Here is a 27,239-nt window from a genome sequence, read left to right as displayed (position 1 = left end):
ATTTTATTTTGGCATACAAATGTTACAAAAGCTTCTGAAGAAGTTAAAAAATTTAGAATATTACAACAAAGTCGAGCGCTAAATTTTAGAATTGGTTAAGCGCTAAATCTGTGCTTCGTTGACCTTTTCTTCTGATTTCAATTTCTGGTTTGATAATGCGTGACAAAAATTTAACAGAAAAATAAAAAAATAAATACAGACAACATTTGTTACCATCAAATCAAGTAGGTACTGAAATTGGAACATGTATTTCCCTCCAATTCACTACAACACCCCTCATTTGGTGTTTTACTTTGTTTGCATGCAACACATAGCTTAGTTAAAACTGAGATTGTCGAATAAAGCAAACTGAGCAAGAAATCAAATTAACAAACCAACTGCATAAAACCAAAAGCGAGTGCCAATTGATCAATACAAGTATTTGATAAAGATGAGCTCTGTTGTTTGGTAGGATGTCCATAAATCTGGCAACCAAGGCAACATCTCTGGATTTCCCTTCCATCGAAACACAATCTCCTCGAGCACGCAAGCATTTTGCAAAATAATTTTTTAGAATGGAAGTATTAAGGCGTCGCATAGATGCAAATCACCTGTCCGCACGGTCATTTCCCCACCTTCGTGTGGTGTAGAGGTCCCGCCTGTGTGATGGTTATATTTAGAAAAAACGTTCTGAAATGACAATCACCTGTGCCGCACGAGAGGATCTCGGCATCCTCAGCACCTTCTTTTTTGCCAAAATAAACTTCTTAGGATCAACTCCGTGCATATATAGTTTAAGAACCATCTTCTCAAGCACATGAGCGCTTTTTAACAGAATCCCTACCGCTGGAAGTAGTGAGGGATCGTGTATACACCAAGAGATATCAGCTGTCTTCAGTTGGGGAAGAGAGGAACTAGGAAAACTAGCCTTAGGCTCTTCAAAAACCAACCTCATTTCACCCTGCATGCAATGTTAAGTAAAATCAACTGTATTAATTAATCAAAAGGCAAAGAATAATCCTAAAAGAAAGTGATGGAAGAGTATTAGATCTATCATCTATATATATATATATCTCCTCTTAAGTGATAAAGTAGATCAACTATGGAAACACAATATGGCAATTCACACAAGCAAAGAAAAGAGAAACCTCCTCGTGGTCAGTGATTAACTTCTTCAAGTTAGGAAACATCTCAAAAACAGCAAGCATTTCACACATCTTCAGGATAGGATCTTTCTTAGGGCAACGATTATTGACTTCGCCAGCGTAGACACTTAGAAACTTCGCGTTTGGGAACAGCACAAGCACACCGTTCTCCTTCATGTACAGAAGAAACTGCAGGTAAAAACATAAAAGATTTTTAGAAGATGGACAAAATTAATGTTTGCAATCAATAAACATTAGTACCCTGTCTGTCACCACCATAGTAGATTTCCATTTTCCACCACCTAGCTAAGAATCTCATTTAGATTAATAGACAAACTAAGAAATCAAACCTTAATGCACGCCTCTGATAATGTGACCTTCTCAACATGACAGACGCTTGGAAAAACTTGATCAAGCATTTCATGAGACGAAAAGTCCCCACGTTTCATTTCATCCTCAAGGATTCGACAACAAAGATGTGCGTTAGTCAGAGACGGGACATCCAACAAACAAGCACCATAAACATAACCCGAAATCTTTAAATTCGTGAGATTAGGAGCCCAAATTGTCAGCTCTCCCTTGATTTCAGTTAAAAAATTCATACCATCACCACTGATCTCGAGTTTCTTCAAACTACTTGATCGGATATTGAGGTTTTCTAGAATTTTCCAAAAGGTCAAATTCAACTTTTCCAACTGAGGAGCACCAGAAATAACTCGGTTCATGGTGTCTTCGCTCCACGATTCAACACCATCAATTGTTAAACTCTTGAGTTGGTTCCACTGCACATTCCCCTCAATAATCAACTTACATTGAAAAAGAGATAATTTTGTAATCGATGAGCATGAATACAAACTCTGAGGTGCGCAGTATTCACACTCCCGCTGACAAAAACGATGATATACGTAACATCCCATATCTATAATTAGCTCTTCCACTTGTTTTTCGATTGCAAGAAGCAGCCACGAATCAAACTCCCTACTAGTTTCAGATAAATGTTCAGTAGAATCTGTATCACTATCAGAAGAATATTGAGTAGCATGGGTATAACAATCAGAATCTAGATGATAAAATATGCCGAATTTCTGAATCTTGGCACCTTTCCACTGTGCGAGAGCCCCAGAAATAAAGTTCCGCTGCGCATCTGAACTAGTTGGACGATCCTGGAAATAAAGGCAGGGGACGGTGGTCCACACATCTTTCCAACGTTTCGAGAGAATGGTTGTCCTAATAACATCTCTCGTCGACAACAACAACGAAAGAATCGAAATGATTAAGGAATCGGGCAACTCACTCAGTCGATCGAGGCTGTCTGATTCCGAATCCTGCGATTTGTCCATTGTTTGACTAGCTGGGGCTCAAAACTATCCAATTCTTTCGAACTGTTTATAGGGTTTTGGGGAGGGAAGTTTCGGCTTCAAAATTTGGGGAAGGAAATGTCATATACGCCTTAAACCACCGAAATTAGTTTTGAGATCTTCAATTTGGGCAAGATCGCTACAAAATGCAGTCCACAGATATAAGAGCCCTTTTGGGGCCCACCCCAAGAGTCCTTTTGGGGCTCCAAATAGGTGGACTCCATTTAAGAGTGCCGTCTTCATACTGTGGAGTTTTAAAATGTGCTCTAAAAATCTCGTTTCCATTTCTATAATTTAAATGTATTTTAAAATGGGAATAAATATTGCTCTCCATTTTTTCAAGAAACAAATGAGATGAAACATGTGTAGAATAATGAAATAAAAAGAAAAAAATGGAGAAGGAATATATGAATTGTGGTAATGGAGAAGGAATATATGAATTGTGGTGTGAAATTTGAGGATGAACGCGTGATATTTATAAGTAAATGAAATGATTAAATAAAGGGTTAATATGCAAAAACACCCCTAATATTGTTACCACTTCAACTACACTTAGAGCACTCCCAGCAGATCACCTAAATGCACTACTAACTCTAAATTTAAGTTAAACCAATTGAAAATGAGATAAAAAAATGCATCCAGGAGATCCCCTAAATTGAATGAGGCCCACAAAAATTTTTACACCCACCTAAATTCAATCTTAAATTTACACCCACCTTAAATTTATTTTAAGCTTATAATTAGTAGGGCCCACACATAATTATTGTTTTAATGTAGAAAATAGGAGATCTGGTGTATCCATTTATAAAATCGAAATCCTAAAATTAAATAGGGAAGCTTTAGGAGGAATATAGGAGCATAATTTTGGGATTTCTGCTGGGAGTGCTCTTAAGTCCCTAACCTAAGGTTATAGCAACTAACACTCCAAAGTTCATTAAGTACTACAATTAAACTCATAAATAAACAATTTCTTTCACAAAATTAAGAAATTCATTTTTTTTAATTTATACTATAATATTTAAAAGAGGAGTTTTCTCCCTCCATTTTTTTTCTCTCTCTTCTCCCATCAATTTTTTCATTATTTTTCATCTTTTTCTTCTTTTACAATTTTAATATTTTTCTAAATAATATCAAATTTAATTTATGAAGAAATATTTAATAAGCATCTTTTGTTTAAGTTTGTAACAAAATATATAATATGGTATAAATATTAATTAAAATAAATTTAAAACAAATAAGTTATTAAAATTTTAAAATATTCTATTTTCTCTCTCTTCTCCCGTCAATTTTTTCATATAAATAAATATTTTCGTACACAGACATAAATACTTAATGAACTTTGGGGTGTTAGTTGCTATCAACGTTAGGTTATGGGCTTAAGTGTAGTTGGAGTGGTAACGTTAGGGGTGTTTTTGCATATTAACCCTTAAATAAATAAATAACAGAATGAAAGTGGTTGATGTGACGACTGTTTAATTGAAAATATCTTAAAAATTTCGAAAAGAGCGGTTTCAAAATTAACTAATACGTTGATCGGTGCTATGCACGTTGAATATCGAAATCAAACGATATGCTTACATAAATAAATATAAATATTAACTATAATTAAAATATAAATAATTGCAAAATATATTTTAAAAATAAAATAAAATATATTTCAATGTAACAAGTCAATTTTGCTGTAAGTAGCAATAGTTTATAATCACAAACCAAAAGAGAGAAGAACCGAAACAAGAATAGATAGATAGATTGTCAAATAAAGCAAACTGAGCAAGACATCAAGTTAACAAACCAATTCCATAAAACCAAAAGCGAGTGCCAATTAATTGATCAAATATTAGATAAAGATGAGATCTGTTGTTTGGTAGGATTCCCACAAATCTGGCAACCCAGGCAACATCTCTGGATTCCCCTTCCATCGAAACACAATCTCCTCCAGCACGCGAGCATTTTCCAAAATAGTTTTTAAGAATGGAAGTATCAAGGCGTCGCATAGATACCACTCAATATTAACTGTCTTTAGATGGAGCAGAGAGGAAGTAGAGAGCGTCGCGTTTGCCTCATCAAACTCTTGATCCATGCTCCACTGACAAGTAAAAAGATACATTATAATTCGAAAACCCCAAAATCAAATAAAAAGCCTAAGAAGAAACATAAATAGAGTCAGAGGATTTTTTAGAACAGCAACTTAGGTTCATTTGAAAATTAGGACAAAAAAATTTCGGGTTTGTAGAAATAGGACACTAATAATAAGTGTTGGCATCCGCGGGACATTTCTCGGCCATTTATCGAATTTTCGGACTTTCCCACACGCGGAGACCACTTTTAAGAGTGGATGCCCTAAATCAAACGATGCTCAAAGATTATTTTCCGAATTTGTGTATTTCAATTTTGTCTATTTTAATTTAAATTATTCAACTTTTATTAATTTGATTTGCTAATTACTTGTATTCTATTGATAGATATGTTTAGGAATTAGCTAAGTAGGGTATACAAAATGGACAATCACACAATTAAAAGTACAAGCTTGGTTTAAACACAAAATCTTGAATACATCTGAGTGTATCGTACAATCGAGTTGACCCGTACTCAATATAGTACTCCCTCCGTCCGTACAATCGGGTTGACCCGTACTCAATATAGTACTCCCTCCGTCCATGAAAGAACTTCCTAGGAGGGAGTGCCACGGGTTTTAAGAAAAAATATTGTTGAGTGTATTAAGAGTGGATAAAAGGTAGTTGGGTGTATTGAGAGTGGTGAAAATGTGTTATACTCCCTCCGTCCACGAAATGAGTACCCATATTTCCTTTTTGGTCCGTCCACCAAATGAGTACCCATTTCTTTTTTTGGTAAGTGTACCCCACACATCCCACTCACAATAAAAGTGAATCCCTTATTCCACTTACACACACTTAATAAATTTCTTAAAACCCGTGCCACCCCAAATGAGTACTCATTTCGTGGACGGAGGGAGTAATTAATATTGAGAGTTGTAAAAAGTGAAAAGTAAGAGGATTATAAGTGGTGGGGTATAATCCAAAAATAGGTAGGAAGTTCTTTTGTTGACGTCCCAAAAAGGAAAGAAAAGATAGGAAGTTCTTTCGTGGACGGAAAGAATATTATTTATATGGATTAGGTTAAAATATGGGTTCAAATCAGGGTGCAAGTCAAAGTTTAAGTGAAAATGTAACCCGATTGTACAGTACACCCGAGTGTACCCAAGACCACCTCTGGTTTAAAATGTCATATAGTACGATAACTATAACTACATTGATATCGAAATCTCGTAGACCTTAATGTACTTGTTAACTACATTTGATTACAATCACCTACACCTCCACGGTAGGTTTCGAACAAGAGTAGTAGGTGTTGATTCATATTAAACAACAGTATTTTATACCAAAAACATATATATGTAGTGCCCATCAACAGAATTAATTAAGTAAAAGATAGATTGAAAACTATTTCATGGCAAAAGCACTGCATCAACATAACAAGTCAATTTTGCTATAAATAGCAATAGTTTATGTTGCTTAAAATTACATAACATAAACCACAAACCAAAAGAGAGAAGAATCGAAACAAGAATAGATAGATTGTCAAATAAAGCATACTGAGCAAGACATCAATTAAGAAACCAACTGCATAAAACCAAAAGCGAGTGCCAATTGATCAATATTAGATAAAGATGAGATCTGTTGTTTGGTAGGATTCCCACAAATCTGGCAACCCAGGCAACATCTCTGGATTTCCCTTCCATCGAAACACAATCTCCTCCAGCACGCGAGCATTTTCCAAAATAATTTTTAAGAATGGAAGTATCAAGGCGTCGCATAGATGCCACTCAATATCAACTGTCTTTAGATGGAGCAGAGAGGAAGTAGAGAGCGTCGCGTTTGCCTCATCAAACTCTTGATCCATGCTATCATAATAGCTCCCCAGCTGACAAGTTTGATCGAAGAAACATAAATATAGAATTGAATTAAAAACCTCAAAGTGATACAATAGATCAATTATGGAAACGAAATGCATTGGGATAAATTAATTGATGTAATAAAGAATCCAGCAGTACTCCAAATAAGTGATGAATTGGAAGAGAAACCTCATTGAGTTGAGCATATAAAATCACCAGCTGAGGAAACATGTCAAGAACATGAAGCATTTTATCGACTCTAGAAGTTGTGACTTTTAGAAACTTAACATTCGAAAACTGCACAAACATATCTTCCTCCATCTCGTCAAGTAACTGCAAATTAACACAACATGACATTATGTTCAAGTCATAAAGAGATAACCATAGCATTTCAATAGGATATATATGTATCGATCAAGTCAACTCAAATCATAAAAATGATCAAAAGTGCTGAATTTTCATAGTGACCTGAATGCCCACATCTGATAATGTGAGGTCCGTAACATGGCGGATGCTCCAAAGAAGATGGTCAAACGTTACAAGAGGCGGCGGCTCATCCATAAAATCAAGCCTCGCACGAGTCAAAGACGGGACATCCAAAAAACAAGTACCATAAACATCACCTGAAAACTCAAGAAACAAGAGATTTGGAGCCCAAATTCCCAAAATTTCATAAACTACAGAGTGATTATATTCACCATGTCCTATTTCGAGGAACTTAAGACTAGTAGATACGATATAAAAGTCTTCAGTAACTTCCAAAGGCCGCAAAATCAATTGCTCCAAGCGAGGAGCAGCCGACAGGATTTGGCTCATGGTGACTGAACTCACCTTCACCGAATCCGCATGTTCCAATGTTAAGCTACGGAGTTGATTCCACTGCACATTCTCCTCGATTTGCACCGAACAATAAGAAAGGCATAGCCTTGAAATCGACGAGCATGAATACAAATGGTGAGGTACGTAGTATTCTATCGACATACTTGATTTCAAATTTACAGTTAGCTCTTCCACTTGTTTTTCCATGGCTAATAGAAGCAACGAATCGATAACATCACTACTAGGAGGATCATGATTAATGAAATACAAGCTAAAATCGAGAATCTTGGCACCTTTCCATTGTGCAAGAGCCCCACGGATAAAGTTTGGATCTTCATCACAAAAATCAAAATCAAAGCGGGGGACGGTGGTCCAGAGATCTTTCCAACGTTTCGAGAGAATAGTAGTCCTAACTACATCACGAATCGACGACGACAACAACGAAAGAATCTCAAGAATTAAGGCATCGGGTAAGTCGCTCAGTCGATCGAGGCTGCCTGATTCGGAATCCTGCGATTCATCCATTTTTTGAGTAGCTAGGGCTCAAAACTAGCCACTTCTTTCAAAATTGGGGAAGAAGGGTTTTCACATTATACCGCCAAATCTTTGGGCCTTTATTTTTGTTACGCTTCAGAGTTTTACACTTGAACTTGGTAGAAGGGATTTATTATATAGGATAGGAGGTTTAAACTGATTTGAGAAAAATACGCTTGTAAAAATTAGGGTAAAAATTCAAAATTTGGGGGGCTCTCAGTTGTTTCATGAACAAACTTCTCTTGGGTTCCCCTCGCTTGGAAAGGCAATCCTGAGAATTTGGGCTCCTAATCTTTTGACTCTAGAGATTGGAGAAGATGTTATTGGTGGCGGTGATTGTTTATTTTATGTCCCATCTTTGATCATCCGTCTTCTCCGCTTCCTCTTGAATTGTTCTATCAGATTCTTCGAAGCATCTGCCATGTTAAGGAGGTTACATTGAGGTTTGATTTCTCCTTCCCATTATTGCCCTACGATGTGATTAATTCAATTAAAGAGTCGAACTGGTCTAGCTAGTGCAATTTAATTTGTCATTATTTTGCATTTGTTTTTCACTTAGTTGGCAATGCCATGGTCTCTTTTTGACTTGAATCTCATGTTGTACCTGCAGTCGCTTCTCGACATGAAGAAACAAGATATGGTTCTTCAATTTCCGAATGTTGAGTTTCTCATACAAGAGTGGGACGTAAGCGAATATTATCTTCTCGATCTTCTTGGTCTTCTTGAGATGTTTCCTGAGCTCAAGATATTCATTTTTCGTCTACACAAGGTTAATTCTTCTCCATATATTGGGCATTTAACATCTTCTTGAGTACTAATAAATTACTAGTTTGTTTTCAGTTTTTAATCCCATCGTTGAGATGACATTGCCCCCATCCCTCACTGCTCCATCTAAATACAATTTTGAAAGATGAGGTCCGTGATGTTACTAGAACGATTGATGATATTGGTTTTTGTACATAGAGTTGGACAAAAGCAATGAGTCCATTGAGTTCTGCCCCATGTATCATGAGTGGGTTGGCGATGCCAGCAAATGTTTTTCGGCTAAACTCGTCTAGTCCTTTGTTTTTTTAATTTTGTTTTATTTTTTCCTTAGACTGTATTTGGTTTTGAGTACCCCTTGTACTCATTTTTTGCAATATATTCACTTTTACCTTTCACAAAAAAAAAAAATCATTCCAAGTGTAATTTAGCTATACTTTGGGCATGATTCTACAATTAATTATACAATTTCTCAAAGTTCAAGACATACTAAAGATAAGAGCATCCACAGTGGAGGGCGCGGATGTTGGCCCGGGCCTGGCGCGTGCGCCCTCCTCCCCCCCCCCCCCCAATGCCGCACATCTCCTTTCCACACCCGCTTCTCCCACTGCGCTCTGCATTTTGAAAGGCACGTGCAATGCACGGCCCTTTTTAAAAAATTATTGTTTTTTAATTAACTTTTTTTGCTACACATAATAAAGAATTATACATTTTTCATTGTAGGATTCAATATAATTTCAATTAAGTGTAGCTTCACTATTTATAGTGTACTTTCTCATGGTAGAGAATCCTACATTTTTCAATGTAGATTAATTCAATATAATTTCAACTAAATGTAGCTTCACTATTTGTAGGAGGCGTTTGGACGTTTGAGTGATAATGCATGATTGATAAAATAATCCATCTTAATTAAATGTTTAGTTTGCATGATGAAACCCGTGATTGATAACTTGACTCGCATCTAATCACCCAAATGAGTAATTTATTATCACTCCAAACTTGGGTAGATTATTTAATCACCCCCAATCCTATATATCATTCTTATCAATCTTATTTGTCTCATTCATTAAGTTGTTAAATTTAATATTAATTTTAATTAAAAATAACATTAAGATTAAATACAAAATAAAATATAAAATATAAGAGCCAATGCGGAGACCACTTTTAAGAGTGGATGCCCTAAATCATGCGATGCTCAAAGATTATTTTCCGAATTTGTGTATTTCAATTTTGTCTATTTTAATTTAAATTATTCAACTTTTATTAATTTGATTTGCTAATTACTTGTATTCTATTGATAGATATGTTTAGGAATTAGCTAAGTAGGGTATACAAAATGGACAATCACACAATTAAAAGTACAAGCTTGGTTTAAACACAAAATCTTGAATACATCTGAGTGTATCGTACAATCGGGTTGACCCGTACTCAATATAGTACTCCCTCCGTCCATGAAAGAACTTCCTAGGAGGGAGTGCCACGGGTTTTAAGAAAAAATATTGTTGAGTGTATTAAGAGTGGATAAAAGGTAGTTGAGTGTATTGAGAGTGGTGAAAATGTGTTATAATTAATATTGAGAGTTGTAAAAAGTGAAAAGTAAGAGGATTATAAGTGGTGGGGTATAGTCCAAAAATAGGTAGGAAGTTCTTTTGTTGACGTCCCAAAAAGGAAAGAAAAGATAGGAAGTTCTTTCGTGGACGGAGAGAATATTATTTATATGGATTAGGTTAAAATATGGGTTCAAATCATGGTGCAAGTCAAAGTTTAAGTGAAAATGTAACCCGATTGTACGGTACACCCGAGTGTACCCAAGACCACCTCTGGTTTAAAATGTCATATAGTACGATATAACGATAACTACATTGATATCGAAATCTCGTAGACCATAATGTACTTGTTAACTACATTTGATTACAATCACCTACACCTCCACGGTAGGTTTCGAACAAGAGTACTAGGTGTTGATTCATATTAAACAACAGTATTTTATACCAAAAACATATATATCAACATAATTAATTAAGTAAAAGATAGATTGAAAACTATTTCATGGCAAAAGCACTGCGTCAACATAACAAGTCAATTTTGCTATAAATAGCAATAGTTTATGTTGCTTAAAATTACATAACATAAACCACAAACCAAAAGAGAGAAGAATCGAAACAAGAATAGATAGATTGTCAAATAAAGCATACTGAGCAAGACATCAATTAAGAAACCAACTGCATAAAACCAAAAGCGAGTGCCAATTGATCAATATTAGATAAAGATGAGATCTGTTGTTTGGTAGGATTCCCACAAATCTGGCAACCCAGGCAACATCTCTGGATTTCCCTTCCATCGAAACACAATCTCCTCCAGCACGCGAGCATTTTCCAAAATAATTTTTAAGAATGGAAGTATCAAGGCGTCACATAGATACCAAGCAATATGAACCGTCTTTAGATGGAGCAGAGAGGAAGTAGAGAACGTCGCGTTTGCCTCATCAAACTCTTGATCCATGTTGCTCCCCAGCTGACAAGTTTGATCCAAGGATGATTTAGTCAAAAAGATGCATATAATTCGAAAACCCCAAAATCAAATAAAAAGCCTAAGAAGAAACATAAATATAGAATTGAATTAAAAACCTCAAAGTGATACAATAGATCAGTTATGGAAACGAAATACATTGGGATAAATTAATTGATGTAATAAAGAATCCAGCAGTACTCCAAATAAGTGAATGAATTGGAGGAGAAACCTCATCGAGTTCAGCATATAAAGTCACCAGCTGAGGAAACATGTCAAGAACATTAAGCATTTTCTCGACTTTAGAAGTTGTGACGTTTAGAAACGTAACATTCGAAAACTGCACAAACATATCTTTCTCCTTCATCTCGTGAAGTAACTGCAAATTAACACAACATCACATTAAGTTCAAGTCATAAAGAGATAACCATAGCATTTCAATAGGATATGAATGTTCATAGTGACCTGAATGCCCACATCTGATAATGTGAGGTCCGTAACATGGCGGATGCTCCAAAGAAGATAGTCAAACGTTTCCAGAGGCGGCGGCTCATCAATAAAATCAAGCCTCGCATGAGTCAAAGACGGGACATCCAAAAAACAAATACCATAAATATCACCTGAAAACTCAAGAAACAAGAGATTTGGAGCCCAAATTCCCAGAATTTCATAAACTACAGAATGATTATAATCACCAAGTCCGATTTCGAGGAACTTAAGACTAGTAGATACGATATAAAAGTCTTCATTCACTTCCAAAGGCCACAGAATCAATTGCTCCAAGCGAGGAGCACCCGACAGGATTTGGCTCATGGTGACTGAACTCACCTTCACCGAATCCACATGTTCCAATGTTAAGCTAACGAGTTGATTCCACTGCACATTCTCCTTGATTTGTACAGAACAATAAGAAAGGCATAGTCTTGTAATCGACGAGCATGAATACAAACGCTGAGGCGCGTAGTATTCCATCGACATACTTGGTTTCAAATCTACAGTTAGCTCTTCCACTTGTTTTTCCATCGCTAATAGAAGCAACGAATCGATAATATCACTACTAGGAGGATCGTTGTGAATGAAACACAAGCTAAAATCGAGAATCTTGGCACCTTTCCATTGTACCAGAGCCCCACGGATAAAGTTTGGATCTTCATCACGGAAATCATATTTAAAGCGGGGGACGGTGGTCCAGAGATCTTTCCAACGTTTCGAGAGAATAGTTGTCCTAACAACATCTCGAATCGAGGACGACAACAACGAAAGAATCTCAAGAATTAAGGAATCGGGTAAGTCGCTCAGTCGATCGAGGCTGCCTGGTTCGGATTCCTGCGATTGATCCATTGTTTGACTAGCTAGGGCTCAAAACTAGCCACTTTCAAAATTTGGGGAAGGAGAGTTTCATATTATACCGCCAAACGTCGTCGTGAAATTAAAGCTTTGACGCAGTCAATTTGGGCCAAATCTTTGGGCCTTTATTTTTGTTACGCTTCAACTTGGTAGAAGAGATTTGTTATAGGATAGGAGATTTAATAGTAATAATAGTAAACTGATTTGAGAAAAATACGCTTGTAAAAATTAGGGTTTATATAAGTCGCTGCTGGTGATCAGCCACCGCCACCGCTCTCAGTTTTGAAATCACATCTTAGAAAGTAGGGCTTTTTGAGTTTAATTTGAGTGCATAGTTAAACAAGTAGCAATGGATTCCTGGCAGTCTCATGATCGACTAAGTGAGTTACCCGACTCCTTAATTCTTGAGATTCTCTCACTGTTGGATACGCGGTATGCTGTTAGAACAACATTTCTCTCCAAACGTTGGAGAGATCTTTGGACCATCGTTCCCCGCTTGAAATTTGAATATGAACATCCAGATTTTATTTGTGGAGTTGTTGCGAAATGGAGAGGTGTGAAGTTGGTGAGATTCTACCTTAGTTTGGACTATTGGAGTCCTACTAGGGATATTGATCCGTGGCTGCTTTTTGCGGTCGAAAAACAAGTGGAAGAGCTGCATGTGGGTTGGTTGTCACGTATATTCGATATCACTTACTTTCCACCTCAGTGTTTGTATTCATGCTCCTCCCTTACAGAATTAGACCTTAGTTATTGTTGGTTCAAGATTGAGGGCACCGTACATTGGAATCGTCTCAAGAGTTTATGTATTTTTGTGAATCACTTGGGTGATGATGCCATGAACAAACTTCTCTTGGGCGCCCCTCGCTTGGAAGAGATGTCATTGTTTATTTATGAAATTGATGAAGACTTATGTATCCGATCTATTAGCTTGAAGAACCTCAAAATTGATTGTAAAGATAGAAAGGCAATCCTGAGAATTTGGGCTCCTAATCTTTTGACTCTAGAGATTGGAGAAAATGTTATTGGTGGCGGTGATTGTTTATTTTATGTCCCATCTTTGACTGAAGCTTTTTTTACTTATGTATATGATCATCATCCGTCTTCTCCGCTTCCTCTTGAATCGTTCTATCAGATTCTTCGAAGCATCTGCCATGTTAAGGAGGTTACATTTTCGCAGTTGCACATTGAGGTTTGATTCCTCCTTCCCATTATTGCCTAGTCGAATTGGTCTAGCTAATGCAATTTGTCATTATTTTGCATTTGTTTTCACTTAGTTAGCAATGGTGTGGTCTCTTTTTGGCTTGAATCTCATGTTTTGTACGTGCAGTCGCTTCTGGACATGAAGAAGAAAGATAAGGATCTTCAATTTCCGAATGTTGAGTTTCTAATACAAGAGTACTGGGACGCAAGCGAATATCATCTTCTTGATCTTCTTGGTCTTCTTGAAATGTTTCCTGAGCTCAAGATATTCATTTTTCATCAACACAAGGTTAATTCTTCTCCATATATTGGTCATTTAATTCGATTTTCGGGGTAGGGTTTTTGGATTAACATTTAATAGTTTGCTTTCAGGATTTGTATATTTTTAATCCCATCGTTGAGATGACATTGCCCCGTCCCTCACTGCTCCATCTAAATACAATTGAGATTACTTGGTCTGCAGAAGATCCCTCAATAATTCAATCTATAGAGTTTCTCTTGCAAAATGCTCCCTTTCTCCACAAGATGGTGTTTCATCTTGTATATGATACAGATAATCATGAGCTGTTTCTAATGGTAGAAGAGAAGGTGCGAAGTTTGCCAAGATCCTCCCCAACTGTAGAGCTCATTATAATCGAACATGTGGTCGATGAATCAAAGAGCTAGGTTTCTTAATTTGTGTTGATCTGTTATTCTTTTTAGATGTGTATGTTATGTTTTGAAGAAGCATCCCTGCTGATGTTGTGAGCACAATTAGATTTCAATTTATTTATCTTTATTTCGTTGTGTGAACGTGTTCATAAATGAGCAGCCCGATTATTCATTTTCTTCTTCTTTTCTTTTCCAAGAAACTGGTAAATATATGATTATTCATGTTGTTTTATAAGAATCAGTTTTAAAGTATAGAAAAAGAAAAAGAAAAAGAAAAAACATCACGGCTGCACCTATGGCAATATTCTCAAAAAATTGTTTCTTGGTAGGCTATGGAAATAAAATTTGAACAATTCAATTTGGTATGGACCAATTTCAGAAACTATTTTGGTCTTTATATATCTCTTGATTTGTTGATCCGCCCCCTATGTATATATATGTCAATGGTTAAAAATAAATATTTACCATGTATGTAATTCTATGCGCAAATAGTGTCCCAACTAATTTAATTTAGATTTTCACCATTTTCTTAAGTAAAATGAAACAATAGCCCACATCAATGTAGGTGCGATTCGAATTAAAGACATCCTTAAAGATAAAAAGTTAATAATTGTACATATGTATGTTGGCCAAACGATAAATGGTTAATGTCCAAGACCAAAAGTCTTAGGTTCGAGTCCTCTGTGATGCGGCCTTAAATTTCTTTATTAATAGTGTTAGTTTATCCAATAATAATAATAATAATAATAATAATAATAATAATAATAATAACAACTTGATATACTAATGCAAATGCCTCGAAAGTACAGGACATTTTAGATGATTTTTCGTTCCAAAAATGTTAACGATTAGAGTTTTTTTTACATATATCAGAAGTAACATTTTTGCAAAACATATCACAAAATTAAAGACTCTAGTTTCGTGCCATTGGTAATCATTCCAAGTGTAATTTTCAACTAAGGAGATGTATTTTCTTCTTCACAAAGTTCCGATGATTGTGGATATAACATATTGACGGCTTCCAAGAGAATTGATTAAAATGCATCATGTACAAAGTGTCATCCTTCATCTGGAAAACTATTCAGGACCAAATCCCACTAAAGAAAATCGGATGAAGAGAAGAATTACAGCAATCACAATTGCTCAATTGCTCTGCTCTTTTTCTGTTTTGGTGTGGAATAAGGTATGCAATTGGTTGAAGATCCCATTCATTTGTGCAACGTCGATTTTGAATCACGTTTTTGAGTTTGTTGAGATAGTCGGGAACAAGGGTGGAATGATAATTTTCAATGCTATTTGACAATGTGTTTGTTGGAAGCTTTGAAAAGTAAGAAACGAGATAATTTTCAAAGATGAGATCCACGATGTTACTATAACAATTGATGATATTGTTTTTTGTACATAGAGTTGGACAAAGGCAATGAGTCCCATTGTGTTCTGCCACACATATCATGAGTGGGTTGGCGATGCCAGCAAATGTTTTCCGGCTAAACTCGTCTAGTCCTTTGTTTTTTATTTCCTTACATTGTACACTGTATTTGGTTTTGAGTACCCCTTGTACTCATTTTTTGCAATATATTCACCTTTACCTTTAAAAAAAAAACCATTCCAAGTGTAATTTAGCTATACTTTGGGCATGATTCTACAATTAATTATACAATTTCTCAAAATTCAAGACATACTAAACACAAGAGCACCCACAGTGGGGGGCGCGGACGTCGGCCCAGGCCTGGCACGTGCGCCCTCCCCTCCCTCCCCCCAATGCCGCACACCTCCTCTCCACACCCGCTTCTCCCACCGCGCTCGGCATTTTGAAGGGCGAGTGCAATGCACGACCCTTTAAAAAAAATTACAGTTTTTTAATTAATTTTTTTGTTGTAAAAATCATATAAAAAGAGAAATTTAAATTTAAATTTTAACTAAATGTAGCTTCACTATTTATAGTGCACTACACATGGTAGATAATTATACATTTTTCATTGTGGGATTCAATATAATTTCAATTAAGTGTAGCTTCACTATTTATAGTGTACTTTCTCATAGTAGAGAATCATACATTTTTCAATGTGGATTAATTCAATATAATTTCAACTAAATATAGCTTCACTATTTATAGGAGGTGTTTGGTTTGAGTAATAATACATGATTGATAAAATAATCCATCTTAATTAAATGTTTGATTTGCATGAAAAAGCCCGTGATTGATAACTTGAGCCGTATCTAATCACCCAAATGAGTGATTGATTATCACTCCAAAGTTGGGTAGATTATTTAATCACCCCCAATCCTATCACTCTTATCAATCTTATCTATCTCATCCATTAAGTTGTTAAATTTAATATTAATTTTAATTAAAAATAACATCAAGATTAAATGCAAAATAAAATTCAAAATTTAAGAGCTAAGGAGTTGGCTCTCCAATGTGGGGTGTTGGCTCAAAAGTGGTGGGGACCACTTTTAAGAGTGGATGCCCTAAATCATGCGATGCTCAATATTATTTCCGAATTTTGTGTATTTCAATTGTGTCTATTTTAATTTAAATTATTCAACTTTTATTAATTTGTTTGCTAATTACTTGTATTCTATTGATAGATATGTTTAGGAGTTAGCTAAGTAGGGTATACAAAATGGACCAATCACACAATTCAAAGTACAAGTTTGGTTTAAAATGTCACATAGTACGATAATGATAACTACATTGATATCGAAATCTCGTAGACCTTAATGTACTTGTTAACTACATTGATTACAATCACCTACAACTCCACGGTAGGTTTCGAACAAGAGTTCTAGGTGTTGAATTCATATTAAACAACAATATTTTACACCAAAAACATACATATGTAGTGCTCATCAACACAATATAAGTAAAAGATAGATTGAAAACTATTTCATGGCAAAAGCACTGCATCAACATAACAAGTCAATTTTGCTATAAATAGCAATAGTTTATGTTGCTTATAATTACATAACATAAACCACAAACCAAAAGAGAGAAGAACCGAAACAAGAATAGATAGATTGTGAAATAAAGCAAACTGAGCAAGACATCAATTAAGAAACCAACTGCATAAAACCAAAAGCGAGTGCCAATTGATCAATATTAGATAAAGATGAGATCTGTTGTTTGGTAGGATTCCCACAAATCTGGCAACCCAGGCAACATCTCTGGATTCCCCTTCCATCGAAACACAATCTCCTCCAGCACGCGAGCATTTTCCAAAATAGTTTTTAAGAATGGAAGTATCAAGGCGTCGCATAGATACCACTCAATATTAACTGTCTTTAGATGGAGCAGAGAGGAAGTAGAGAGCGTCGTGTTTGCCTCATCAAACTCTTGATCCATGCTCCACTGACAAGTAAAAAGATACATTATAATTCGAAAACCCCAAAATCAAATAAAAAGCCTAAGAAGAAACATAAATAGAGTCAGAGGATTTTTTAGAACAGCAACTTAGGTTCATTTGAAAATTAGGACAAAAAAAATTCGGGTTTGTAGAAATAGGACACTAATAATAAGTGTTGGCATCCGCGGGACATTTCTCGGCCATTTATCGAATTTTCGGACTTTCCCACACGGACCAAGCACATGACATCCTATCTGGAGACCTAAAAATGACTTGCTTGCCACATTATCAACCCCTCCGTGCAGGTTGTCATGTGCTTTGGTTGGTGCGGGTAATCCCGAAAATTCGATAATGGCCGACCTGCAGATGCAACACTTATTTAGTGTCCTAATTTTACAATCTCACAAATTCTTGTTCTAATTTTCAAATGGACTTAAGTTACTATCCTAAAAAATCCTCGGAGTCAACGTAATATAGAATTGAATTAAAAACCCCAAAGTGATACAATAGATGAATTATGGAAACGAAATACATTGGGATAAGTTGACGTAATAAAGAATCCAACACTCCAAATAAGTGAATGAAGGAGAAACCTTATTGAGTTCAGCATATAAAGTCACCAGCTGAGGAAACATGTCAAGAACATGAAGCATTTTATCGACTTTAGAAGTTGTGACTTTTAGAAACTTAACATTCCAAAGCTGCACAAACATATCTTTCTCCTTCATCTCGTGAAGTAACTGCAAATTAATACAACATGACATTATGTTCAAGTCATAAAGAGATAACCATAGCATTGCAGTAGGATATGAATCAATCAAGTCAACTCAAATCATAAACATTATGAAAGTCCAAATTTTACACAAATTATCAAGAGGGTGACTAAACATCAAACTTTTTCCAAAGTAGAGAATTTTCAAAGTGACCTGAGTGCACACATCTGATAATGTGAGGTCCGTAACATGGCGGATGCTCCAAAGAAGTTGGTAAAACGTTTCAAGAGGCGGCGGCTCATCAATAAAATCAAGCGTCGCAGTAGTTAAAGACGGGACACCCAACAAACAAATACCATAAACATCACCTGAAAACTCAAAAAGCAAGAGATTTGGAGCCCAAATTCCCAGAACTGCATAAACTACAGAATGATCATAATCACCAAGTCCTATTTCGAGGAACTTAAGACTAGCAGATACGATATAAAAGTCTTCAGTAACTTCCAAAGGCCGCAAAATCAATTGCTCCAAGCGAGGAGCAGCCAACAGGATTCGGTTCATGGTGACTGCACTCACCTTCACGGAATCCGCATGTTCCAATGTTAAGCTACGGAGTTGATTCCACTGGACATTCTCCTCGATTTGGATCGAACAATAAGAAAGGGATAGTGTTGTAAGCGACAAGCATGAATACAAACGCTGAGGTGCGTAGTATTCTATCGACATACTTGGTTTCAACTGTACAGTTAGCTCCTTCACTTGTTTTTCCATGGCTAATAGAAGCAACGAATCGATAATATGACTACTAGGAGGATCACGATCAATGAAATACAAGCTAAAATCGAGAATCTTGGCACCTTTCCATTGTGCAAGAACCCCACGGATAAAGTTTGGATCTTCATCACAAAAATCAAAATCAAAGCGGGGGACGGTGGTCCAGAGATCTTTCCAACGTTTCGAGAGAATAGTAGTCCTAACTACATCACGAATCGACGACGGCAACAACGAAAGAATCTCAAGAATTAAGGCATCGGGTAAGTCGCTCAGTCGATCGAGGCTGCCTAATTCGGATTCCTGCGATTGATCCATTGTTTGAGTTAGCTAGGGCTCAAAACTAGCCAGTTCTTTCAAAATTTGGGGAAAGGAGAGTTTCATATTATACCGCCAAACGTCGTCGTGAAATTAAAACTTTGACGCATTCAACTTGGGCCAAATCTTTGGGCCTTTATTTTTGTTACGCTTCAGAGTTTTACACTTGAATTTGGTAGAAAGGATTTATTATAGGATAGGAGATTTAATAATAATAATAATATCAGTAAACTGATTTGAGAAAAATATGCTAGTAAAAATTAGGGTTTATATAACTCGCTGCTGGTGATCAGCCACCACCACTGCTCTCATTGTTGAAATCACATCTCAGAAAGTAGGTATTTTTTGAGTTTAATTTGAGCGCATAGTCATGTATTCCTGGCGGTCTCATGATCACCGTGATCGACTAAGTGAGTTACCCGACTCCTTAATCCTCATGATTCTTTCACTGTTGGAGACGCGGTATGCTTTCACGACAACATTTCTCTCCAAACGTTGGAGAGATCTCTGGACCACCGTTCCCCGTCTGAAATTCGTCGAAGAAGGTAGAAATTTCATTTGTGGAGTTGTTGCGAGATTTAGAGGTGTGAAGATCGTGAGCTTCTACCTTTCTTGGTTTGATCAGCTGCCTACTTCTAGTGATGTTGATTCGTGGCTGCTCTTTGCCGTCGAAAAACAAGTGGAAGAGCTATATGTAGATTTTGAAGCTCATCTCGATGCCCATTACTGCCCACCTCAGTGTTTGTATTCATGCTCGTCCATTACAGAATTACACCTTGCTTGTTGTTGGTTGGAGATTGAGGGGAGTGTGCAGTGGAATCGTCTCAAGAGTTTATATCTTGAAGTTTTAAATACCTCTCGTGTGATGATGTCTTTAACAAACTTCTCTCGGGTGCACCTCGCTTGGAAACGATGATATTGTTGATTGATAAAATTGTTGAAAACTTCAGTATCCGATCTACTAGTTTGAAGAATCTCATAATCGACCATAACAGTAGGCCGCTTAATATTGACATAATGGCAATGCTGAGAATTTGGGCTCCTAATCTCTTGACTCTACAAATTAGTGCAGATGTTGTTAATGGTGGTAGTTGTTTGTTTGATGTCCCATCTTTAACTTATGCATCTTTTTGTCGATTTTGTGAGGTGTATGATCCGCCTCTTGAAACGTTCTATCACCTTATTCGAAGCATCTGCCATGTTAAGAAAGTTTATTTATCGGACTTGAACATGAAGGTTTGATTTCTATTCCCATTATCAATGTCTTATGATGTGATTAAAAAGGCAAATTGGACTAGCTAGTGCAATTTAACTTTCTTGCTAGGCTTTTGTTGTTAATTTGCTTATTATTGTACCTACAGTTGCTTCTCGCCTTGAAGAAGAAAGATATGGTTGTTCAATTTCCGGATGCAGAGTTTCTAGAACACAAGAGCAAGGAGACATGGGGTCAGCTTGATCTTCTAGAGCTTCTTGATTTTCTTGAGATGTTTCCTAAGCTGAAGATTTTAAAATTTTCTCAATACCAGGTTAATTTCACTTTTTTATCCACTTTTGTGGAGTGAGTGTCATAGTTCATCTCCATAATTGATATGCATGTAAATATGTCTTTTGCTCTTCTTAGGAATTTAATTCAATTTTTGGGGGTGGGGTTTTTTGGATTTAACATCTTCTTGAGTACTAAATTTATTTCTTTTATAGTTGGAGGATTTTGATCCCATCGTTAGGACGACATTCCCCCGTCCCTCACTGCTCCATCTAAATACAGTTGAGAGTACTTGGTCTGCAGAAGACCCCTCACTAATTCCATTTATAGAATTTCTCTTGCAAAATGCTCCCTTGCTCCACAAGCTCGTGTTTCGTCTTACGTCGTCGTGTAGAGAAAATCGCAAGTACTACTTAATGGTCGAAGAGAAGGTGCGAAGTATGCCAAGATCCTCCCCAACTGCTGAGGTTATTATAACCAAATACAAATCGTTTCAATTACTCAACGGAGCTTATTATAAATGGAGTCAGCATTTGCTTTAATTACTTTTTACTGATCCTGTTTTGGTTATTTGCATTATCTGTTTCTAGATATGGAGTCAGCATTTGCTTTCAATTACGTTTTTAAGCGGCATCCCCGTTGATGAATATTCATGTTTTTCATATATATTAGCGACTCGTTTGGTACGCGTTATGAAATAAGGTGTGATATATATTTGATTTAAGATATCTTTTATTATATTTCATACTAACTTCATAGTAATATCAAGTTAGCTATATGTCATATTACTTGGTCTGCAGAAGACCCCTCATAATTCCATTTATAAAATCTCTTGCAAATTGTTTTTTGCAACACTATTTCACTTTATTATCTGGGCTCTATGTACCGAAACCGAGCAATCTATACTAGTCAAAAGAAAAGAAGAAGAAAAGGTAGTTGTTCATATCCCATAAATTTTGTTAATTGCCGTAAAAACCATATACTTTTTCGATTTTTGGTTTTTTTCCATGACAAAAAAAATCTGAACAGAAATCCATGAATTGAAAAATTAATTGCAATTTTCCCCCGCGTCCATTTTCCGGCAATCTCCAATGGAGCTCCGATCCAACGTGGCTTAATTGATTCCAAGTATTAAAATAAAATCATGACATGGCAGCCACATTACCTTATAATTTTCCACCTCACCTAAACCCCTAGTTTTCCACCTCACCTCAACCCAAAACCCTCATTGCAAGGTCGCCAGCGTTGGCGGCCTTATCAGCACGTAATTGCTAGTTCTATCAGCTCTGGCAGCCTTATGAGTGATGGTTCGCTCTGTCGAGTAGGTCAGCTCTGGCTTCCTTGACCGCTCTGGCGATGGAAATCTACTTTGGCGAGTTGTCAGCTCTGGTGGCCTTGGTCAACTCTGGCTACCATTTTTTTAGCATTCCATTTCCAGATTTTTTAGAAGGCATGGTCAAGTCAACAAGATCAACCTAAAACACAAATATGCAAAAAAAAAACACCAACCTTTACATTTCTACACCAAAGGAATCGCCGAACCCTAAGCTTCGACGAACCCTAAGCTTCAGATTTTGTAATTCAATTGTCAAAAAATCATAAAATGATGTCGTTTAATTATAATTAAAACGGCGCCGTCTCGTTCAATTCCCGGCAATGACACGCTGGAAATCCGATTGCCACCTCGGATTCAATTTGGGGAAAATTGCAATTAATTTTTCAATTCATGGATTTCTGTTCAGATTTTTTTTGTCATGAGAAATAACCAAAAATCGAAAAAGTATATGATTTTTACGGTAATTAATCCTAATTATTATTAATATTTTAAGGATGGGGATATAAAGAGTGAAATGGCGGTTGTGAATAAAATCACCCCATATTTAAAGGCAAAAATCGGCCCATCAGTTTAATTAAAAGAGCCCAACTGATTTGATTAAAATAAAGCCCAACAACAATTTATAAGGAAAACCCTAAAACAATTAAATCAAAAATAACTTTTTTAAAGAGGAAAACTCTCTCTCTCTCTCTCTCCAAACCCATCGGCTCCCTCTCTCACTCTAGCTCTTCTTCTCTTCCCCTCACTCTCACCACCGCCCACCCCTCTCTCTCCCACGTGCAGCCATCTCCCCTTCCTCTTCCGGCGAAATCATCGCCGGAATTTATTCTCTTGGATGCTCGCCTCCCTTCGTCGCCCAGCCCCTGCCGACATTACTTTCCTACTTTACTCACAGACTCTTGTGTTGTTTACAGAGAAAAGGCTTCGCCATCAATGACTTCTTCGAGCCTTATTGATCAACAAGTGGTAAGTGTGACATTAATTTTCTGGAGGAATGAGTTAATATTTTCTGGAAAGAATGTGCATCTGCTTTCTTATCGTATACACTGCTTGCCTTCTTTTCTGATAGTTCATGTGATAAATATGATCTTCTACTTTTGTTCTTTGTCTGATTCTCTCTCAAATATGGGCTTATGTCAGGAAGCTGCAGCTTTGAAAGTGGGTGTGAGGGATCGATTAAGTGCGTTACCTGACTCCTTAATTCTTGAGATTCTCTCACTATTGGAAACGCGGTATGCTGTTAGAACAACATTTCTCTCCAAACGTTGGAGAGATCTTTGGACCACCGTGCCCCGCCTGAAATTCGTACATGAAAATCCACATTTTATTTATCGAGTTCTTGTGAGATGGAGAGGTGCAAAGATTGTGGGCTTCTACCTTCAGTTGTCCTATGAGGAGTTTTGTTTTAGTGATGTTGATTCGTGGCTGCTTTTTACGGTCGAAAAACAAGTGGAAGAGCTACATATTATAGTTCTTTCATTTGACCGTACCCCATACTACTGCCCACCTCAGCGTTTGTATTCATGCTCCTCCATAACAGAATTACACCTTGGTTGTTATTGTTCGTTAGAGATTGGGGGCAGTGTGCAGTGGAATCGACTCAAGAGTTTATGTATTAAAGTCCCAAATTCCTCGTGCGATGATGCCGTGAACAAACTTCTATTAGGGGCCCCTTGCTTGGAAGAGATGACATTGTCTGTGATAGTTAAAAGTGATGAAAACTTCAGTATCCGATCTATTAGTTTGAAGAAGCTCAAAATTGATGGTCCTGTTGATGTAAAGGCAATCCTGAGTATTTGGGCTCCTAATCTTTTGACTCTAGTGATTGGAGAATATGTTGTTGCTGGTGGTGGCTGTTTATTTTATGTCCCATCTTTGACTAAAGCTTTTCTTACTTATAAATCTGATTATCCGACTAATCAAGTGTCCTATCAGACTCTTCGAAGCATCTTCCGTCCGCTTCATGACGATCTTGAAGTGTACTATCAGATTCTTCGAAGCATCTGCCATGTTAAGGAGGTCACGTTTAGGAATTGTCACATTGAGGTTAGATTTCTCATTCCCATTATTGCCTTATGATGTGATTAATACAATTAAAGAGTCGAATTGGTCATCTAGCTAGTGCAATTTTAACTTTCGTGCCTTGCATTTGTCATTATTTTGCATTTGTTTTCACTTAGTTAGCAATGCTGTGGTCTGTTTTTGACTTGAGTCTCATGTTTTGTACCCGCAGTCACTTCTCGACATGAAGAAGAAATATATGGTTCTCCAATTTCCGAATGTTGAGTTTCTAATGCAAGAGTGGGACATGAGCGTATATTGTCTTCTTGATCTTCTTGGTCTTCTTGAGATGTTTCCTCAGCTCAAGACATTCGTTTTTCGTCTAGACAAGGTTAATTTCTCTTTTATCCACTTATAATGTGGAGTCTAGATCTTAATTTTTAGTCATTTTAGTGCTCATTTGGTTCAAGTAGAGGAATGGAAAGGGAATGAAATCAAATAAAGGAGTGGAATGGTAATAATAACCATTACTTTTATTGAGTGTTTTGTTTAACAATAGAAATGAAACATTAGTAAGGGATTCCCTTTCTTTTGTTTCCCCTCTATTTTGAGGGGTAACAAATTAGGTGATTGGGTTACCCTCAAGTAAGGGTAATGATTATCTCATTACCCAAACCAAACAACAAGTAATGGATTCAATTACTTGATTCCCTTTCCAATCTCTAAAAACATACAACCAAACGTGGGCTTAATTCGATTTTCGGGGCTAGGGTTTTTGGATTAACATCTTCTTGAGTACTAACAAATTTATTTGTTTCAGGCTTTGCATAATTTAAAACCCATCTTTAGGAAGGCAACGACATTCCCTCGTGCCTTTCTGTTCCACCTAAATACAGTTGAGATCACTTGGTTTGCAGAAGATCCCTCAATATTTGAATCTATAGAATATCTCTTGCGAAAGGCTCCCTTTCTCCACAAGATGGTGTTGCATCTTGTATATTATAGAGATAATCATGAGCTGTTTCTAATGGCTGAAGAGAAGGTGCGAAGTTTGCCAAGATGCTCCCCAACTGTAGAGCTCATTATAATCGAACATGTGGCCCTTAAACCATAGAGGTTTCTTGATTAGATGTGTTATGTATGTTTATGTTTAGAAGAAGCGTCACTGCTGAGATGTTGTGAGCACAATTAGTTTTCAATTTATCTTTATTTCTATTTTGTGGTCACGTGTTCATAATTGAGCAGCCCGATTATTCATTTTCTTTTTTTCTTTTCCAAGAAACTGCAACACATTTACCTCAATAAATTCATTAGACATTATACTTTTGAGTGGTAAATATATGATTAGATGGTGAACTACCAACGAGAACTTGAGAATATAATTAACCAGGTCAAGTAATTAAATAGAAGGAATTAAGGAATCATATCTAAACATGGGGGATGCTTTGAAATGAAATTGCAATACATGATTTAATTCAAAATAACATATTCCATATGGATTGAGACAATTTGATATACTAATAAATGCAAATGCCTCGAAAGTAACCTTTTAGATGATTTTTCGTTCGAAAAATGTTAACGATCAGCTGAGTTTTTTTTACAAACATTTTTGCAAAACATATCACAAAATTATAAAGACTCTAGTTTTGTGCCATTGGTAATCATTCCAAGCTAGTGTAACTTAGCTATATAGTTTGGGCATGATTCTACAATTAAACATTTTCTCAATGCAAGACATGCAAAAGATAAATCATGCGATGCTCAAGATTATTTCTGAATTTTGTGTATTTCTATTATGTCCATATTAGTTTAAATTATTCAATTTTTTTTTTAATTTGATTTGCTAATTACTTATTGAAAGTATTGTTTAGGAATTAGGTTGGGTATACGAAATCGACCAATCACACAATTAAAAGTACAAGCTTGGTTTAAAATGTCATATCTATATAGTATATACAATATAAAAGAGGAGTTTTTTTACCTACAAATTTTTCTCTCCTCTCACTTCTTCCCTCCAAAATTTCTTTCTTCTTTTTCATATTTTAATTTATTAAAAAAATCGTTAACTTCCATTCATGAAAAATATTAATTTCAATGTTAAATAAAAAATTACAATCTTTGACTCCGAGTAATAAATAAATTTGAAGTGAATAATTTAATCGTTTTTAAAGTGTTAAAATTAATTTTTGCTCGCTTATTTATCTCTAATATTGAACATCAAACTATTTTTTCATTTTGTTATTGTTTGTTGGTAAAAAAAAATTAAGCAGGTGACATTTTTAACCTTTCAAAAAAGTTTAGATGGTTGTTTAATTATAATTATTTTAAATTTAAATATTTTTAAAGTATATTCATTTCTAAGGAAATTAAGAGAAGAAAATTTGTAGTATTAATTTAATGTGAATTTACAAATAAAAATAATAATTATATCTATTAAATTTAGAATTTAAAATAGAGGTAATATATAGAAGTGTCCACTTTCATATTGTAAAATTAAAATTTAGTCTATGAGATAAAAACTTAAAAAGTGGCCAGTTTTTGTGCTAAATGACTAAATTACCCCTAACATTAAAATTTAAAAATTAGCCACCCTAACATTGATTCCTTTTTAGCTATTTGGTTGATTCCTTGGTTCTTCTGCATTTGTTCTTGAGTATCTCGTTTAATTACTACTTTTTTGTTAGGCTAATTTTTTCAGTGATGATATACAAATTTTATTTGAGAGATTTAATTGATTGAAAGAGAAAAAATTTTATGAATAGTTGATTAATGATGTTGAATTCACAATTAGGTTTATGAATTCACATTTTAAGGTTCTTCAATTCACAACCAGATCTATTAATTCACAACTTAATATTTTTAAATTTACAACTAAATCTATGAATTCACAACAAGCTTGATGAATTCACAACTTAATATTCTTGAATTTATAACCAGCTCGATGAATCCACAATTTAATATTCTTGAATTCACAACCAGATCTGTGAATTCACAACTAAAACTCGAATTTACAACCAAAATAAATTATGGTTGTGAATTCACAAGCAAAAA

At 35.8% G+C, this 27,239-nt stretch overlaps 8 protein-coding genes across 9 annotated transcripts; 4 read left to right on the top strand and 4 right to left on the bottom strand.

The window, feature by feature from the left end:
• Positions 1-357: 357 nt before the first annotated feature.
• Positions 358-2,629, bottom strand: LOC130991726 (putative F-box/FBD/LRR-repeat protein At1g66290). The gene is made up of 3 exons (XM_057916090.1): positions 1,475-2,629; positions 1,128-1,313; positions 358-940 (listed from the first exon to the last, which is right to left on the bottom strand). Exons 1-3 carry the CDS (start codon positions 2,462-2,464, stop codon positions 656-658), a joined length of 1,461 nt encoding a protein of 486 aa, XP_057772073.1. The 5' UTR covers positions 2,465-2,629; the 3' UTR covers positions 358-655.
• A 1,606-nt stretch (positions 2,630-4,235) lies between these two features.
• Positions 4,236-19,392, bottom strand: LOC130991725 (F-box protein At5g03100-like). 2 transcript variants are annotated; one of them, XM_057916089.1, is made up of 4 exons: positions 19,137-19,392; positions 18,493-19,052; positions 18,160-18,306; positions 4,236-4,568 (listed from the first exon to the last, which is right to left on the bottom strand). In XM_057916089.1, exons 1-4 carry the CDS (start codon positions 19,366-19,368, stop codon positions 4,320-4,322), a joined length of 1,188 nt encoding a protein of 395 aa, XP_057772072.1. In that variant the 5' UTR covers positions 19,369-19,392; the 3' UTR covers positions 4,236-4,319. The 2 variants fall into 2 exon arrangements, with proteins under 2 accessions (XP_057772072.1, XP_057772071.1); XM_057916088.1 differs by lacking the exon at positions 4,236-4,568 and adding an exon at positions 17,128-17,571.
• On the bottom strand, positions 6,032-7,831 carry LOC130991724 (F-box/LRR-repeat protein At3g26922-like). Its single transcript, XM_057916087.1, has 4 exons — positions 7,508-7,831; positions 6,864-7,423; positions 6,585-6,728; positions 6,032-6,424 (listed from the first exon to the last, which is right to left on the bottom strand). The coding sequence occupies exons 1-4, from the start codon at positions 7,737-7,739 to the stop codon at positions 6,161-6,163; spliced, it is 1,200 nt and encodes a 399-aa protein (XP_057772070.1). The 5' UTR covers positions 7,740-7,831; the 3' UTR covers positions 6,032-6,160.
• Positions 10,649-12,389, bottom strand: LOC130991723 (F-box/LRR-repeat protein At3g26922-like). The gene is made up of 3 exons (XM_057916086.1): positions 11,484-12,389; positions 11,251-11,397; positions 10,649-11,024 (listed from the first exon to the last, which is right to left on the bottom strand). Exons 1-3 carry the CDS (start codon positions 12,357-12,359, stop codon positions 10,770-10,772), a joined length of 1,278 nt encoding a protein of 425 aa, XP_057772069.1. The 5' UTR covers positions 12,360-12,389; the 3' UTR covers positions 10,649-10,769.
• LOC130991722 (F-box/LRR-repeat protein 25-like) lies at positions 12,652-14,353 on the top strand. The gene is made up of 3 exons (XM_057916085.1): positions 12,652-13,557; positions 13,696-13,857; positions 13,941-14,353. Exons 1-3 carry the CDS (start codon positions 12,715-12,717, stop codon positions 14,232-14,234), a joined length of 1,299 nt encoding a protein of 432 aa, XP_057772068.1. The 5' UTR covers positions 12,652-12,714; the 3' UTR covers positions 14,235-14,353.
• A 276-nt stretch (positions 19,393-19,668) lies between the features above and the next one.
• Positions 19,669-20,614, top strand: LOC130991720 (putative F-box protein At1g49610). Its single transcript, XM_057916082.1, has one exon. The coding sequence runs from the start codon at positions 19,739-19,741 to the stop codon at positions 20,282-20,284; it is 546 nt and encodes a 181-aa protein (XP_057772065.1). The 5' UTR covers positions 19,669-19,738; the 3' UTR covers positions 20,285-20,614.
• Positions 20,615-20,727: 113 nt separating this feature from the next.
• On the top strand, positions 20,728-21,528 carry LOC130991721 (uncharacterized). The gene is made up of 2 exons (XM_057916083.1): positions 20,728-20,894; positions 21,067-21,528. Exons 1-2 carry the CDS (start codon positions 20,757-20,759, stop codon positions 21,391-21,393), a joined length of 465 nt encoding a protein of 154 aa, XP_057772066.1. The 5' UTR covers positions 20,728-20,756; the 3' UTR covers positions 21,394-21,528.
• A 1,364-nt stretch (positions 21,529-22,892) lies between these two features.
• LOC130991719 (F-box protein At5g03100-like) lies at positions 22,893-25,387 on the top strand. Its single transcript, XM_057916081.1, has 4 exons — positions 22,893-23,153; positions 23,328-24,233; positions 24,421-24,579; positions 25,009-25,387. Exons 1-4 carry the CDS (start codon positions 23,121-23,123, stop codon positions 25,300-25,302), a joined length of 1,392 nt encoding a protein of 463 aa, XP_057772064.1. The 5' UTR covers positions 22,893-23,120; the 3' UTR covers positions 25,303-25,387.
• Positions 25,388-27,239: the final 1,852 nt, after the last annotated feature.

This window comes from Salvia miltiorrhiza, chromosome 7 (assembly GCF_028751815.1).
Source record: "Salvia miltiorrhiza cultivar Shanhuang (shh) chromosome 7, IMPLAD_Smil_shh, whole genome shotgun sequence".
Lineage (NCBI taxonomy): Eukaryota > Viridiplantae > Streptophyta > Magnoliopsida > Lamiales > Lamiaceae > Salvia > Salvia miltiorrhiza.
Note: the sequence above shows the minus strand (reverse complement) of the source record. Positions and strands in the feature narration are given on the sequence as shown.